The 16,792-nt window shown below is 37.7% G+C and overlaps 1 protein-coding gene across 1 annotated transcript in view; it reads left to right on the forward strand.

Annotated features, from left to right (window-relative positions):
- Nucleotides 1-16,792, forward strand: part of LOC113233832 (failed axon connections) — a 29,578-nt gene that overhangs the window by 7,152 nt on the left and 5,634 nt on the right. The window contains exons 2-4 of the mRNA XM_026469083.1: nucleotides 14,994-15,129; nucleotides 15,674-15,876; nucleotides 15,983-16,120. Coding sequence (XP_026324868.1) covers nucleotides 14,994-15,129; nucleotides 15,674-15,876; nucleotides 15,983-16,120 — 477 coding nt within the window. The remainder of the gene's footprint in view (nucleotides 1-14,993; nucleotides 15,130-15,673; nucleotides 15,877-15,982; nucleotides 16,121-16,792) is intronic.

Raw genomic sequence — 16,792 nt, forward strand, 5'->3', positions numbered from 1 at the left:
GAGGTCTCTTGTCGAAACGCAAACGAAAACCTTTGCAACTTTAATTATCTCTTATTTAAATATTGCGTTAATAATTTTGTCATATTATATTATATTTTTTGCTTTATGTCATTACTGGTCAATTGATTATTTCATTAGATATTTTATAGCTTTAGGCTCAACTCACACTGGCGCAGAGTAGAACCGTCGCGTCGCGTCCTGTTTTTCAACTACACCGCCTGGCGACGCGCGACGACACTCGCATTAGTGCGCCAGGATCACAGTTTGGTCGGCGTCCGACGCCTCACGGCGCCCAAGTGACGCGAGTCGACGCGCGAAGCAGCTCGATTCCGTATTTGCAAAACACAAATTTGTATCTTAACAATGGGAAAATATAGATGAATATGCTACAGGCGAAAAACATGACGCGTCGCGACGCTTCGACTCTGCGCCAATGTGAGTTGAGCCTAAGTGTTTCATGTGTGTACTATAAAATAACTTTTACTTCAGGTAGGTAAACATTCAATCATGCTTAAAATGAAACGTACGTGCAAGAACTGAATCAATTGCGTTGTGTTTTTGCATCTATTCTAAAATATGTTTAACAATTTCTTTATTCCGAACATCTAAAAATATATTGATAACTAGGCATAAACTAAAACGCAAAATTATACTAGCAAAGTCCATGAATGGCTCTTCATCGTTATTGCGGCAGCTTTCGCCATCCTTTTTTACAATTCCTTTTTGTAACCTGATTGAGAGATAAGTTAAAAACAGTATGCATACAACGTAAATATATGAAATGTCACAGTACCTATCCTATGTGAAATGGACTATAGTATACATTTTCTCGCCGCAATACGTTACTTACATTCAAATGAACACGTGAAATAAGAATTTCAATGGTTAGCTATATCTGTAAAGGTTCATATTGCAGATGCATTATTACAGAATTTATAATAATTGATATACCTAGCATGTACCATGATATTATAATGATTACCATGAATTCTATAATATGGCCTGGTCTCATGCGCAAACGTCGATAAATAATAGTGCGCGAAATATGAACGAACGTATTCGCTACAAGCTTGGGGGCCTTGCTTCTCAACAAGCGCACGAAGTGCCACCTTCTGATTATATCCCTATTATGAATGTGGATACGACATGCGTCCGCTTTTATTACAGAACGAAAAGAAGTCTGACAGAGCAATATCGTATTAACCGGCTTGTTAGTGTGGATGTCTCGAACGCCCGTGCATACATTAGCTACGTAAGGAATGTTTGATTCAATTGCGCATTACATAAACCGAAGCTATACAAAATGTGCGTAAGCTTGCCTTCTTTGTTTAACATTGTACTCGTATATGTACACACGTATTCGTATTGATCAACGATTGATTAATTACTGCTCGGGAAGGTAGGTAGGTAGGTAGTAATTTATAACTCTAAACTAATTCGTTCATAAGAAGAATTTACATAATATCATACGAACCAAGCATTATTATGAACTATGGAAGGTTTAATATAGGAGGTGTGATCTAATTGCAATCGTCAATTTTTTTTTTCTTATATATATTGGTGCACATGCCCCTAACGTACGTAGGCAAGAGCAGGCTTATTGAAAGCTTACTTAGTTGCTGGCAGTTGAAAAGGTTATGTGATATGTGATCGACGATTTTTGATCTATTCTCAAAATGGAATAAAGAATTTGCATTTTGCCTTTGGATTGGAATAAAGTGCTGCAACATTGGAAATTAATCAATAAATAAATTAAATGTTCCTATTCGCGAATGTTCATTGCTTAAGTAAAACAAGTGCTTACAAGTGGCGCAAATGTTTCCACGAGGGTCATAAGGACAATGAAGAAGACGAGCGCTCTGGAAGTTGCAGCACATCGACATCGATTACACCTAGGCGTGCAAAACTCGGTTAACCGAAATACCAAGTAACCGTCTATTTTGGAACTCGTTTTCAGCTGAGGAAAACCCGAGTATTTCGGTTTTGCCTTAAAACTATTTAGACGTAAATTCGTAACTCAATATCATCGTATCGTGATTCATTCATAATGATAAATAAACGTTAAATAAATGCTAGGAACCCAGGTATCCGACTACAGTGAAGCAACAGCGCAATCCACAAGATGTATACCTTTGAGTAGCGAGCGGCGACAGAAGTGCGGCGACAGCAGTATAGCAACAACTTTAAAAAAGTTTTTGTAGTTTGATTTTTTCCTTCCTGGACAGGTTGCCTTTTAGCAACTTAGTCGCTAGATTCAGTAAATTTTCCGAATGTTTAGCAAGCTAAAATTTGGTGTTAACGAGACAATGTTTTTTTTTGACCCACAGGCTATTTCAGAAATAAAAACCTGACCTGTTAATGAAAACCTAAGCGCCCAGTTACACGACGACGTGAAAGTTATTGCGCGGCCGCCGCGCGGCGACCGCCCAGTTACCACGCTTTCACGTACATAATGGCGAATCTGAATTCTATTTACTAGGCATATACATTTAAATTCCTCTGATTAATACCTTTCGGTTTTTAATTTTCGGTTAACCGGTTCCTTGGTTTTTCGGATATTTTTTATTGTCACCCAAATAATTCTTCAAAACTGTCAAAAAACTAAAAAAAGACGTTATATCACAGCGCCAAAGGAGATCAATCAACGTCTCGAATTATTTAAAAACAAATCTTCAACAACAATAACACTAATATTCAAATATAAATGTGCATATTTAGAGACAAGCAATTAAACATCTTCTTTTTCGGTCTAATTCTATGTAGTGTTACTATCGTTATTCGACTCGTAGTGTTACCATCGTTATGTCGACACGAACTTCATCGCGCTCACGCCGAGACAGACATTAATTACTACAACAAAATAAACAAGAGTATCTATACTTAAAGACGACATGACAATTTGTATTGGACGTTTTCAGTATGCATAGATAAGTTAATTGAAATAAAACGCTTGATGTTAACTAAAGTTGCCTTTGCCTAGCAGTATTACAAAAACGGATAATTGCAAGCTGACCCTCCGCAATGGGTATTTGAAATAATTTTTGCTGAAGCATTCTTACACCCAAAACCTTAGAGGATGGAAAAAAAATAGGAATACTCAAACTCACAATAAAACACTCGATTTTTTTATTCCTCTATGTGACACAACTTTCTATGATATAAATATATGGTGCATTATTCTTTTAAAAATGTGAGTCACCAACATTGACTTGTAAGTCAATGGTCACCAAACTCGGAATGTTGTAGCCAGAGATGGGCAGTGGGTTAAAACCCAAACAATCCGCCCGGGTTTTTACCCAAAGTGACGCCCAAGTTTGCAATAAGTACCTATACCTACATATAAATGTGACACATGAAAATGTGTTTCTTAACCACGTGCAAATGAGTAGCTACGGAAGCGCCATCCCTAGTCATGTGTTGTATCTACGCTAATACGTAATTGAACGTCTTATGTTCCGTTTTTTTCAAGTTTAATTTTTTCCTTACGTGTTCAATTCAATTTCAAGTGTTTAAAAACCTATCCGCAAGTGTTAAATAGCTATTTCAGTGGAACTTTATGGAGTTTGTGGTTCTTGGTTTCATAAAACGTTTGTGCGGTGAAATAAACACTGTGTAAAAGCGACACACTTTCGCCTCGTTGGTTGCAGTATCTGCAATGAAAGTCCCGAGCGAGAGCAGTAAATAGAAATTGCATTTATCCATGTTTCGTGATTGGTTGTTAACAGATTTATGCTTAGAACCGGAGCTGTTTGTTGGCAGTCGGTACTTAAAAGTAACAAAGACAGTAAGCTCTGATTTCCAATCAATTTATGATTTGATTTAGGTGCTAGTCGCTTCTTGGTCAGAGAGCAGCGAGGAGCGGAGCGGGAGCAGTGATTACGCTTTGCTTTGTCACTTCGCCGTGTACTCTGCAGAAGATATTTGTTTTATCCTTTTTTGTGTTTAAAATGAAAAAAAAAAAAAAGTTAAAAAATTGCGAACTTTATCGCCTTTAAATTTGACATCAATAACATTGCTCCCTGCCTTCGCAGGGTTGTTACGTAAAGAAAAAGAGTAGGAGTCCAGTTGTAATAATGTGTGAGAAATTTGACGCATTTGTACCATGTTTAAGTCGTTGAACAGGTTAAGGGGAGGTTATGAATATGATCCTGTTTCACATAACATCTAGCTATATTAAAGCTCTATCAGAAATATCTAATAAACTAAAAACCAATAATGTCGCCACGATCTAGATATTTAAGGTCATGGTTTGTATGTTTCCCCTTAAGATGCGATATTGCATGGGCTCGAAACCACGTAATTTACTAAAAAAGTTTCAAAATGTTGCACTATATTGTATATCTTAGACAATATAATAAATTATTGAGCAAGTTTTATTTTCACGTGCATTATATTGTATGAACATCATGCTACGAAATGTATATCATCTGTAAACCCGCGCACTCGTTATGGCCGATAAGACAATAATATGTTCACATGCCTAACGTGTTCGCGCTGCCTGAAAAGATTAGTCTCTTTACTTTTGATAACGTAACGTTTTGGTGTTAAATGGTAATTAGTTGCTTTCCTCCGTGTATATAGTAAGGTGGAGTGGCTAGCCCAAACTAGGCATTCACCTAGTGCCTCCTTGTCACGCGATGCTGCGTCCATTGTTTGTAATGACCCGTCGAAGACAATTTATGGCCCCTAAGCTATTATTGTAGCAGATTTATTTTAATTAAAAACTTACAAACTTTTCGTATTAATTACTAATATACCTAATCTTTGTTTTAAATTTAATATTAATTTTGATAAAACATGTAAAATCATGTTGAAATAAACTCTGTTTAGCGTAGGTACTATACTACTTCTAGGTCAATTGTTTCTTAGTTGCGTTGTAATCAAGAAAAAACTAGATTAGAGGACGAGGAAGGGTGAGGGCGGAGACGGGACATTTTGGAGATGACACGCGGTTCAAAAGTTTTTGTTTCTTTTATTATTGCAAACCGGTTTTTCCTATCTCCACTGGAGGATTTCGACGTTAGTATACTACTAACTAAACGTTCCACATGAGATGCATCATTCATTGGACTATTAACGAAAATTGAGGAGTGAAGTCGTTTTAAGTGTTACCTTAAGTTGTAAAACCTGCAAAAATAAAGTCAAATGCTCCCGTAATAGGGTTCAGTAGACGTATTTCGACTTAATCACATCCTGTTTCAACTTTATTGGTATCGTTTATACGTCTGCGCATCGAGTTTCTTTACAATAGGCACATAAAGCGAATAAAAGAGCAATGATACAAACGGGCAGACACAAGTCGGTCAGAAAAGACATAACTACAAGAGTTCTTAGTTTAGCTACGTTACTCTTAAATATGTAAAACAAACTTTCATAACGGGTAACTATATTTTGTTTTTATATTTTTTATGTTTTTATTTTGCTCTTATAACCCATAATGGATGTTACATTTTTGAAGTAGTCACTAATGTGCATACTGTTGATAAAAGGTACCCATTGTTTACTTGGGGCGGTATTTGAATGCTAATAAAGTAACGCGTTGCGTCGAATGCAATTGATTTCGCTGTCTCGATGAAGCACCGGTAACAATGCGTTTATTATGCCAAATGGGATCGCTGTTTCGATGGACGTATTTGGTGGTGGAATGCGAGTGCTTGCACCCGCCCGTTAAAGCGGGCTGCTCACGGCGGAAGTGCGCGTCGAGTTGCTTAATAAGTACTTCGCAAAGCCACTGATTCGTATTCGGCGCAGGCGTTTCTTTATAATAACTAGCTGTCTAAAGATATCGCAACATCACCTCGACTTGAAATGTAACGTAACTTCTCTATATTTGGCGACCCATTTTTATTGCGATTTATTTATTAACCGAGTGTTGGGAAACCAATTAAACATAATATCAAAACATTTATGAATACTAAATTTTGACGAAGAACAAGAGGCTGGAAATTGGAAGAATACAACTTAAGTAAATCACATTACAATGCTTAGAATTTTTATAATATACTAACGGTGTTTGGGAGAAATATAAATAAAGTTTTTTTTTTTTTTTTTTACAAACATGTAATTAATGCACACAATATTTACTTGAGCGCATGCAACGAGATTGAGAAACCGCAGCAGCGAGTCAGCCAGTGAGCTATGAAATCATGCGGCCACGGTATGCCGACTGCACTTTCTCGACTTAGGAGTTATTGCGCCGTTCGCAGCCAGCTGCAGCTGAAACATCTCCATGAGTACAAGGAGATATTTAGGCTCTAGGCAAACAAACATCGCCGTAACTAATTTATTCAATACTTCGGATTCCAGTTACCCACAATATAAAACTATTTATTCATAATCAGCCTACACGCTCTGGCAAGTGAGTCATCTAAAAGATTACAAGTGGCAAATATTACTCTGAACCATAACCACATTAGAGTAGCTAATTATAGAAATACGAACAAGTATCGAAGACTCTTAGGTGTCAGTTAACATTCCACAGAGTTTATACACGATCGTAAATGTTTGTAATACGTATCGATACTCGTATGTACAATCCCTAGTACGATACGATATCATGATCGCATTTGTATATTTAACTTGAACGATTTGCTATTATGTACATTAAATAAAATTTTAAAACGATCAAATTGTCCCAATCAGATTATATTAATGTCACTATAAAGTACTGAGTGAGCTATCTCTACCTTCACAATATAAGTTTTCTTCGTTTCGCCTCTGCATTTCAAAGATTTTAAATAAACAGACTTATGCTTTATACAACGCCTCGTAAAAATATTTGATCCTAATTTCAACTTTACGCTGTGGTTAAATTAAAAGATTTGTTACCATATACCATATGCCGATATGGTATATGGTAACAAATCTTTTAATTTCGGTTGGGATTGTCAAGATTATGAATCATTATATACTATATATAAATATGTATATGCAATAATATGGAATATAGAACTGCGTTACTTTGTTACAACTCATTAGCCAACAAAGTTTTTATTATACTGTTAAAGAGCACAGGCGTTCTCGGAAAAGTGTAACATTTTTTTTGTGAACGGACCATTTTTTTATTGTTATTGTCTACACATCAAATACACAGTCATAAGAAAGCGCGAATTTAATAAAAAAGATCAATTGTGCGTTTGCGCATCTAAACAGTAAAAGGAGAACCCTTAGACCGCAAATTCGCAACGGGCATGCAGCGGTGCGTTCAAGGTTTACATTGAGTGTGCATTGTTGCGTGCAGTATGCAGCTAACTAGTTTTCGCTAGAGCGGGACCAGAGATGGGCAGTGTGTAAAAACCCAATTATCCTTCTCGGATTTTAACCGGATTTTCACCCAAAGTGAAAATATGATTCCATACTTATTACAAACTTCGATTTAAAAATTCTTTTTTAGACGAAAAAGAGGTAACTCCACACAATATCTACTTTGCAATCCTGTTACTAAGAAAGCACATTACGATTCGATTTTTATGAATTGATCGATCGATCGAAGTGCATACGATCTATATAAATGTTCGTTGTATTAAAATACACGTCTGGATATTTACAAATATTTATTGATATTTGTTCTTATTTAGTTTCAAATTGTTTTGTTGTAATTTTTCGAAGACAAGGCTCAACCTCTCCTATAATTTTATTGTTCTGATTTTGTGCCTTTTATAATTATGTCATCAAAGAAACATTTTGTACCGAGTATACTTATAGTATACGGTCCATAAACTTTTGCCATAAATGTGAGGCAACCTTGACTCCGAACATAAGACGGTTCACTTTGTGCAAGTGCCATTATGTGTACTACTAGTTTGCATCATTGCACTTTCGCTAAATATGTCTTCTACATGAATCGATATTTATTTGACGATGATGATGATGAATCGAGTATTATTGATATTTTTCGTCCGTAATTACCTAAATAAGGTAAGGTAATGTGACCTTGTAGTCTGCACATAAGTAGTCTGATAGATCCATTGGGTTTTACGATCGGTACAATGTGTGTACCCTGTTCAGAATTATCAACTTTAACGATCACTCCATTCTTGGACAGACGTTCAATTTTTTTTAAAATTTTTTTTAAGGGCGTTAGGCGTTTTGGCTTAATAAAGCTGGAGTGAGAATCTTCTTTTATTGTAAAATGACCCTTATAATTAGGAATTTATATTGTTTTATTTTGTTTCAAAATAATAACTTGATTTCTTAGGTTTTTGCGATTGTTACACATCGAAAATGAAACTATTTTCCCGGGTTTTCCCTTTGTACCTCCTTACAGGATGCAGGAATTTACAAGCTTGACTGTGAATGCGGTCTCTCTTATATTGGACAAACGAAGCGAAGTACTTGTACATGCGTCAAAGACATAGCTGATGTCAAACACTGTCGCGTAAACAAGTCTACAGTCTGCGAGCATGTCCTGGATAAACCTACACATTCAATCAAGTTTGACAAACCTCAGGTGCTTGCAAAAGAAGTCCGTAATCTACCCAGGATGCTGTGAGGTGTCATTGAAATTAAAAAACATCCTAATTTCAACAGGGAAGATGGTTTCTCCGTACCACCACTTTAGGATCCAGTATTTGCTTCGAAGAAAATACTGGAGTCACCTATAAGTCTCTTGGCACGCTTCTCCAAGTAAATCTAAACTCGCCAGTTGAAGTATAACAGAGCCATCCCATAAGTGACCGGACTAGTGCTTGGTATAGCTGAAGCAACTGTCCTGGTGGGAATGATGCCCGAGGCACTAGCCTTTCGAGAACAGGATGATGTCAACTGACAGAGATCTGTGACAACCCCGTACACTGGCTCATCTGGGGTCAGAATAACGAACTTATAAGGTTCCTGTGCACGCATAGGTTATAGTGCCCTTCTCGTATACCCTAAGGGTCGGTAAGGAGGGTCACTATAATCAATACTAATGTACGAAGATATGGGGCTGTACCTGTGTGAAGTAAGCATCCTTTCCAAAGTAACACGTAAAAAAAAAGTAGTAGCGTTAAATTTGACAAGATTGGCATCGCCCCAATCGTTGACTGCCTTAAGTTTCAAACCCAAACGACTAACCATGCGCTCTCGACAAGATTGGATTTCTTCTTCACTGATCCTTGCACTGGTCAAGTATGTACCTATCTACAATTGTGCTGACATCAGCATACCCGAACGTACCTGGAATTAACGTATATTCCCATTCCATATTTATAACCACAAATCTTGACGTACTGAATAGAAGCACACTTGTATAATTATGTTCGTCGAAGCGCGAAAACGCTCCAACGATCAAACGCTTTGTTGAAAACGCTTTAACCCATTTAAATACGTTCAGTGGACGAATGTCAGGCACTTCAAGGCCTCCTTTCTCCTGCTGGACAGGAAGCTCAAATGCATGATGTAAATGCTGTTACGAAGACACTTCGATACAAGACTATGTTCTGTAGCGGAGCGTGCACGTTCAAAATGTCGCCCCGCTGTATCGAATATGCTGCCTTATGATGAGATTTCGATGCCAGCTTGTCCGTTTGTATGTCACGACTGCTTTTCTCGTCTATTACTAGTAAAGACGTGAACTACTTCATAGAACTTGGTTACGCGCATTTCTCAATTGATTGAAAAATAATAATGGCTTAAGTAAGAAGCCTCTGTTGCGCTAGTTCTACTCGCACTACTTTATTTTTCTGTATTTTTTTAGTGTGTTCCATTTAGTGACGGTGCATTTATATGCACTTAAATATTTTGGATTTTGCGTCATTGGGATTATGTATTTTTTTACTAGCTTGTTCTAGGGTTCAACCAGCTTCTGTAGTGAAGGTGAACAAGTTTGGAAGTATTCCGATTTAACTATGTCCAAGGACTGTACACATTGCAAGGTTGTTAAACCTTTATCGTTTGCAGATACCGCCCTGTGTACACTGTGCGTATAATGACAATTGCAATGTGCTACCTCGTAATATATTCTCGTCCATTCGTCGATATTATAATGTAATTGTTGACCGCAAATAATCATGATAACATTTGCGATTGCTTCAACCTTCAATCTACAGAGACGGGATTGAGATTGGGGCGAATATAGCGTCACCTTAAAATGCTAGTGCAAGTGAATTGTTGTAGTTACGCTGTACAAATAAGCTGAAACACTAAAATAGCCACACAATGGTTAAGCGTTTCCCTGAACGCTACTGTTTAAGTAACGGTAATGCATTGTGTGATGTTACCTTGTTTACACTTAACACACGATATTTAACAGTAACATACATTGTTAAAATTAACTTCAATTCAATGAATGTTATTTGTTCAACCCACCGTGGTAATATGCTTAGTGAATACTCGTTAAATGGCGAGAAGAAAAACTGCGTGGTATTTGTACCTATGGGCTTTGGAATTCATAAATGTGCCACGAATGTTGTCGTAGAAATCCTTGCTTTGCTTAGTTTTGTGAATTGTAACAATAAAACAAAATTTAATATTTGCAGCCCATACTATTTTTTCATTTCAAATGCATAAGAATGGAATTTTAGACTAATGTAGACGACAACGCTGACTGTCTCTGCAAGTGTTATTAACACTTGTTACAAAGACAGAAGTTCATTTATATTTAGAGGTTCTTGTATGGGAAAAGATTTGCAATTTTAAGTATAAGTATTAGGATGCATAATGATATATGTTGGCACCTAGACGAGGGTCGGCAACCGAGAGGGCTACGACCTGCGGTGGAGGCGCCTGCGCGACCCCGCCCGGGCCCGGCCGGCCATCGACCAACCCCCGCCCGCCGCGCGCACCCCTCCGCCGCACACGGCTGGGGTGCGCGCCGCCCGGGACTTTAGCTCGCTCCGAGCCTAAGTTATATCTGGATAGCCTAGATACGTCTCCTCCCCCTCACCACCGCCACCCCCCTTATGACTTGTTTGTATGTATTGAGATGTCTGGGATATCCGTGAATTCAGCTAAAATAATATGTGTACCGTAAAATATGGTGCGTAATATTTATCCATTTTTAAAATGATAATTTATAAACTTACAGAAAGAAAGAGAAACAAACTGATATAAACTATAGATATAAACCACTAAAAGGTGCTACATGCTATTTACCGTCGAATTTTATAGTTCTCTACTGCTATGCACATACGAATGACTAAGATAAAATTCTTATTCATGCAGCGGTGTCACGAACCTCTGTCCATCTATCTCTTGTGAACTATAGATATCTAAGTGTAAAGTAGAGGTAAATAGCCCTTGTAAAGTTGGTTACATTCTAGTTAACGGTTTGTTTATTAGCAGCTTGTAAATGTTCCGGCTTTAACGAGTGAGTTGTAGAGTCATTTTTGGAAAGGTTTGTATGTTTGTTGTTTCTATTATGTTATCATCACTGTTCGCAACACAACATAACGCTGAAGTAAATGTACTTAATATTCAACGATATCAGTATTGAAGTCTTGGGGTCGTATTCTAGAACTCTACTCAATGCTCAAGTCAGGATTTGAGTATGGTTTAAAGCACTCGAAATCATACTCAAGTCCCTGCCATTACGGTCGTATTTCCAGTGCTTGAAATCAACTACTCAGAACCTGACTTGAGCATTGAGTAGAGTTCCTGAATACGACTCTTGATTTGAGTAATTAGCGCAAATGAAAACACCCATGATTACGAGTCGACTTAATGGGTAACGACGGGGAATTAATACAGGGCAGCAGTTACAAAAAGGGTGTTTTAAAACCTGTGATCACGTAGCGTGGTGTACCTTTGAATGTCCCATGCTCAACAAGTTTTTGCAGGAGAGGTATTGTAACGTGAGTATCACGGGGTGCGTGCGTGTAGCAATAGCTAGAGATTACAACGAAACGAATACAAATTTATTTTGGATCGTAATAAAGATTCCGAAAAACAAATGGAGTTGCAGCTAACTACTGAGGCTAACTATAATACTAACTAAGCTGCGTTAAAATGAGTTATTTAAAAATAATCTCGGAACCTTAGCAAATAAACAAAAGTTGATGAAGCTTACATTACAATAAAATTACAATTCTACGAAAAAAGCTGTATTTCCAAATCATGTACTAAACTTCTGTAAGAAATGCTAACTTTCAGAAAATACATGTTTTTCTATAAAAACGTTTTTTCCACACCGTAGGAACCAGTTTAATTTATATTATTGGTTATATATTTACTTTTATAACTCTCAGTTTTAATGAAAAGAGTTCCTATGTTGTGATTCATAATAGAATTTCCGTATGATGGAAGGTTTATCAAGCACCAAGTTTAGAAAAAATGAGGTCAGTTTTATTCAGTGTTCATTCGTTTCGCAATTTTTATTTGTACACAAGTTTTCAGTAGATTAGTATAGTCTGTTCCACTCCATTTTTAAACGAAATGTAAACAAAATGGTTTGGTTGAATTTCTAAAGTAATCACTTAATGAATCGAATAAGTAACACTTTCACGTATATTTCGAAGATTTTGACTTGATATTTCATCACGTTTTCCGACGTATGATAACGTCGTAAAATCGTTGAAAAATGGTAGTCAAAAAGTGGAGGTATTTTTCAATTATGGATGTATGAATAGTAGGTTGCGTAGTGCTGCACGGAAAAATAACATTCAGTTCATTCAATTAAAGTTTTTGTAATCTATTAGTAAACCGAAAATTTTAATCGCAATCGAACGAGTATTTGAACAGAGATTTGAAGGAGGATTTAAAATTAAGATTTCGCAAATTTTAAATATGCTTTTATAGGTTATGTAATGAAAACCGCTAGTATAACTCAATTAAACAAGTCTATTCATTAAACTAGTTAATTGATTTGCAGTTGGCAGTAAAATTGGCCATCACTAAACCGTCTGTGGTCGGGTCAGTGACTTGTTTGTTTACTTTTGTTTAAAATGGATTGAAACGAAGTATAAATAACGCAGTAATATTCAAATTTTGAATAAGGTTATTTTTAATTTACTTTTTAGAGCACTTATAAACGTCCTGTCATTGTTATACACATATATCGTTTTACGAGAATTTGTATTATGTACTACACATAACATAATTTTTTTCTTAAGTGCTATTGTTGTCTCTAACTGCTGCTGTAAGCATGTCTGTATTTGGCTTATCCAAGTGGCGGAGCCCTGTTATAGCGAGCTCGGCGACCCAGTGGTCTAAAATGCGTGTCATCAATGGACCGCGTGTGCTCAATTAGGACCATTTTCAACTATAATAATAATAATAATTTATTTATTTATTTATTTATTTATAATAATAATAATAATAATAACGCACACACTCAACATAGCCCCGCACTAGGGAAACCCTGTGTTACGGGTGCCATGGACACACACATAGACAACCACAAATTACACCCAAACTGTTATTGAAGCAATGATTTCTTTAGATTATAAGGGATAAAATATTTAACTACTACCTAAATTTACTGTTCAGTTCTGTCGTTAACCTACTGACTTTTATAATAAACAATAGAATGTCGATTTATGTGCCATTTCCTTCAGCTGAGTCAAAGGAGAACAATTACAAAACAATTTTGTGGCTACTGAGAAAACAAAGGAATGCAAATTTCTCTTCTGCCTTTGCTACTGCAAATCAAATCAATTATGATTTCACCTGGAACCTAGATGGTCCAAGATAGACATGGTTATTGATTAGAAACATAGTATTATGAAGGCTACATGTTCATAGAGTTAAAAATTATAAATAACGAACACATTTTTGTTCGAGTTTTGATGCGGCTTGATTCTTCGTATATTTTATTTAGTGAATACATACTATTATAAAATTTACCAAATTTATTATACATTTAATATTCGTAATCTTAATTTAGTTATGTATTATTCATAATATATTTATTAATTATATATTTTAAGGTTCGTAAATAACTTTTCTGTGGTTAATTTCTGCTTGGTACATACAAGCTACGTTTAATAACCGTTCTAATAAGTTAATCATTTCAGGATCAATATACGGCCCGTCGAAGTAGGAACTAATATAGGTACCTAAAGTTTGTTTGCTGCAACTGTAGTTTACGCGGCTAGGTCTCGTTACCAGTTATTATTAGATATCACACGTGATAGGGTCTAGGCAGAGGGAAGCAGGGTACAGGGGGGCGGTCGGACGCTGAACCTCGCCAGCCGAAATCAATACAGCTGCTCCCCGCTCCCAACTAGCGCTCGTCTGTAGCCCGTCGCCATGGTTACGCGGGCAGATAAACCATGCCGGGACGCCGCCCCACTCAGCCGCCGCCGCCCGCGCCCGCGTCCTCTCCCGGTCGCCATGCGCCGCCCTTACTCGCCGCGTCGGCAGAGACCCCACACCCGGCTTTTCCCCCTTCGGTTCATATAGCTACCCATTCCCTGTCCTCTTATTTACTCTTGAATCGCTCCTTTGGCTACAAAGTCTATGATTGTGACAACCTGTTGTTGCCATGCAGAATGAATCTTATTTTATTAGACTATGATAGATATCACAGAAAGTTATGAATAAGGTTCCGAAATTCTTCACTCGTTATAGCGGGCTAATCTAATTGAAATTTTGAAATTTTTTACAGTTTTTTTAGTTGATACATTTGTTGAATGCTGCTGCTGCGAATTTATTTGTTCAGCTAATATTAAAAGCTCGCTTATTAGGTCGATCATGACGTAGATAGATCCGGTGACATTGGGTTGTATACGCAGTCCAATCTTAATTTGCACAAACGCAAGTCTGAAATTAGTTTGCATATTTGGAATTGGTCACTCATCAATTGAAAGACGAGATACATATATCGTCGCTGTCCATTCCGTCAAAGCGTAATAATAATAATCCATCTCCTTTTTCCGTCCTCCACTGTATATTCCATTTGATACAATAGTTTAAGAAAAGGGGGAAATGGAACCTACTTATTTGTCTTGTTTGGTTGGTTGCACGGGGATATTCGGTGGTCTATAATAATAAGTAATGTTGTCGTGACGTAAGATTGACAGTCATGATTTCGCGCTGTTTGTAAACAATACTTTTATTTATTATTGCGTTGACAGAATGTTGAACACCACGCCAAGTTTCGGTCCAAGAAGGGACAGTTGCCATTTGTTGAGCTCAACGGGGAAGAGATTGCTGACAGCGCCTTCATCATCAAGGAGCTTTCGGAGAAATTCAACAAGGATCTCGATGCCGGTGAGTTTGGACTGTCATCACCTAATTAGCCATTTGTGTTAGCCCGCAATTACATATGTTAACGTTCCGTTACGCTGTTCTTTAAAAATTTTTGCTGTACATATTTTTTTCTGAGGTATAAATGTCGGAATCACTAACATTTTCAGTAAGTTTTTGATAACGTTTTTATAAATACAATCCATAAAACAATATACTTCGTGAATATTCGGCTCCATTTTTATTTTAATATTACTGTAAATTAACGCGTTGACCTGAATAACACTCAGCATTTCTGCGAATCCCCGCGCAGGTAATCTAGGTAGTGCATATCGACAATTTGAGCTCCCCGGGCGACCTACAATTCTAGAATCCTAGAAGCATATGCGCATGTGCGCTGACACCACGGCGGGAAACAAAGCTAGAGCTTGACAGCTAGTATTTATTTGTTCGTCAGCAGCGATAACAGACTAGTGTTTTACATTCACCCTAGGCATTCCAAATAAGTCAAAGTGGGTCGCTACGTGACTTCGCGTCATGTGTATTATTACTTGCATGTGGTTTTCAGCGCTCAGCCCCGAGCACAGAGTGGTGTCGCACGCAATGATATCCATGATCGAGAACCATCTATCGTGGGTATTATTGTGGTGGCGCGCCAAATACCCCGAGAGCGTAATCAAGGGATACCAGGTCAACCTGCAGAACGCCCTCAACACCCGTCTGCCGAACCCCATCCTCAACTTCTGCTACAAATTCACCTCTGGACGCAAGGTCTTGTTTACATCTTATTGTCTTAGATTTATTTATTTGTTTATTGGATTTTGTTAACTTTACTCCTTGTTTTCAGTGATTAATATGATGATTATTCGCTTTGCAGGGCCTTAAGAAAGCTAAGGCTCACGGCATTGGCGTTCACAGCCAAGACGAGATTATCGAGTTCGGCAAGAACGATCTGCGCGTGCTCTCTAATTTGCTGGCCGACAGGCCATTCTTCTTCGGGGATGAACCGACTCTTGTAAGTGTACTTAGATGCGAATAATAATATGTGTTTGGTTCTTGTCAAGTAATCTTCTTCGTTGTAATTTTATTCAATACGAGTCCTGTACCCCACCTTATGAGGGGTACCGGAGTCGGCCTGCGGCGCGTGGACGCGTTCATATTACGGGGTGTGCTTGTGCTCTTTGGTGGCGCAGCGGTTAGTACTATGGGCGGTTTATGAAAAGGTTGCGGGTTCGGTTTCGACTTGGACGAATTTATGAAATTTAAAAAAAAAATATTCAAGATGATACGGCGTTTACGGTTTATTTACGGAGTTTGTCAATAACTTCCGGGAAACAAATGGTCATGTACCAATCACTGTTCACGGTACAACGATTCTCCAAAGCAACATTAGCCACGTGTCCAGTTTTATTAAAAAAAAAAGAAGGAATCGTCCGCTTAGAGTCCACGCACTTTGCACGCGCGCCACTTTTGTTGGTTTCGGCTCATCTCGAAAGACCCATACGCTCGATTGCTGCTTTGTTTTGGGATCGTACCTATAAATCCATGTTTCGTCACCAGTTACCATGTCCCATACCAAATTTGACGCCCCTTCGTTGAATCTGGTAAGCATGGCATTGCACCAAGTGACGCGATCCGTCTTTTGAGCCTCAGTCAAATTGTGTGGGATCCACCGAGAGCACAGCTT

This window comes from Hyposmocoma kahamanoa, unplaced genomic scaffold (assembly GCF_003589595.1).
Source record: "Hyposmocoma kahamanoa isolate Upper Pololo Valley unplaced genomic scaffold, ASM358959v1 100021, whole genome shotgun sequence".
NCBI classification, from domain to species: domain Eukaryota; kingdom Metazoa; phylum Arthropoda; class Insecta; order Lepidoptera; family Cosmopterigidae; genus Hyposmocoma; species Hyposmocoma kahamanoa.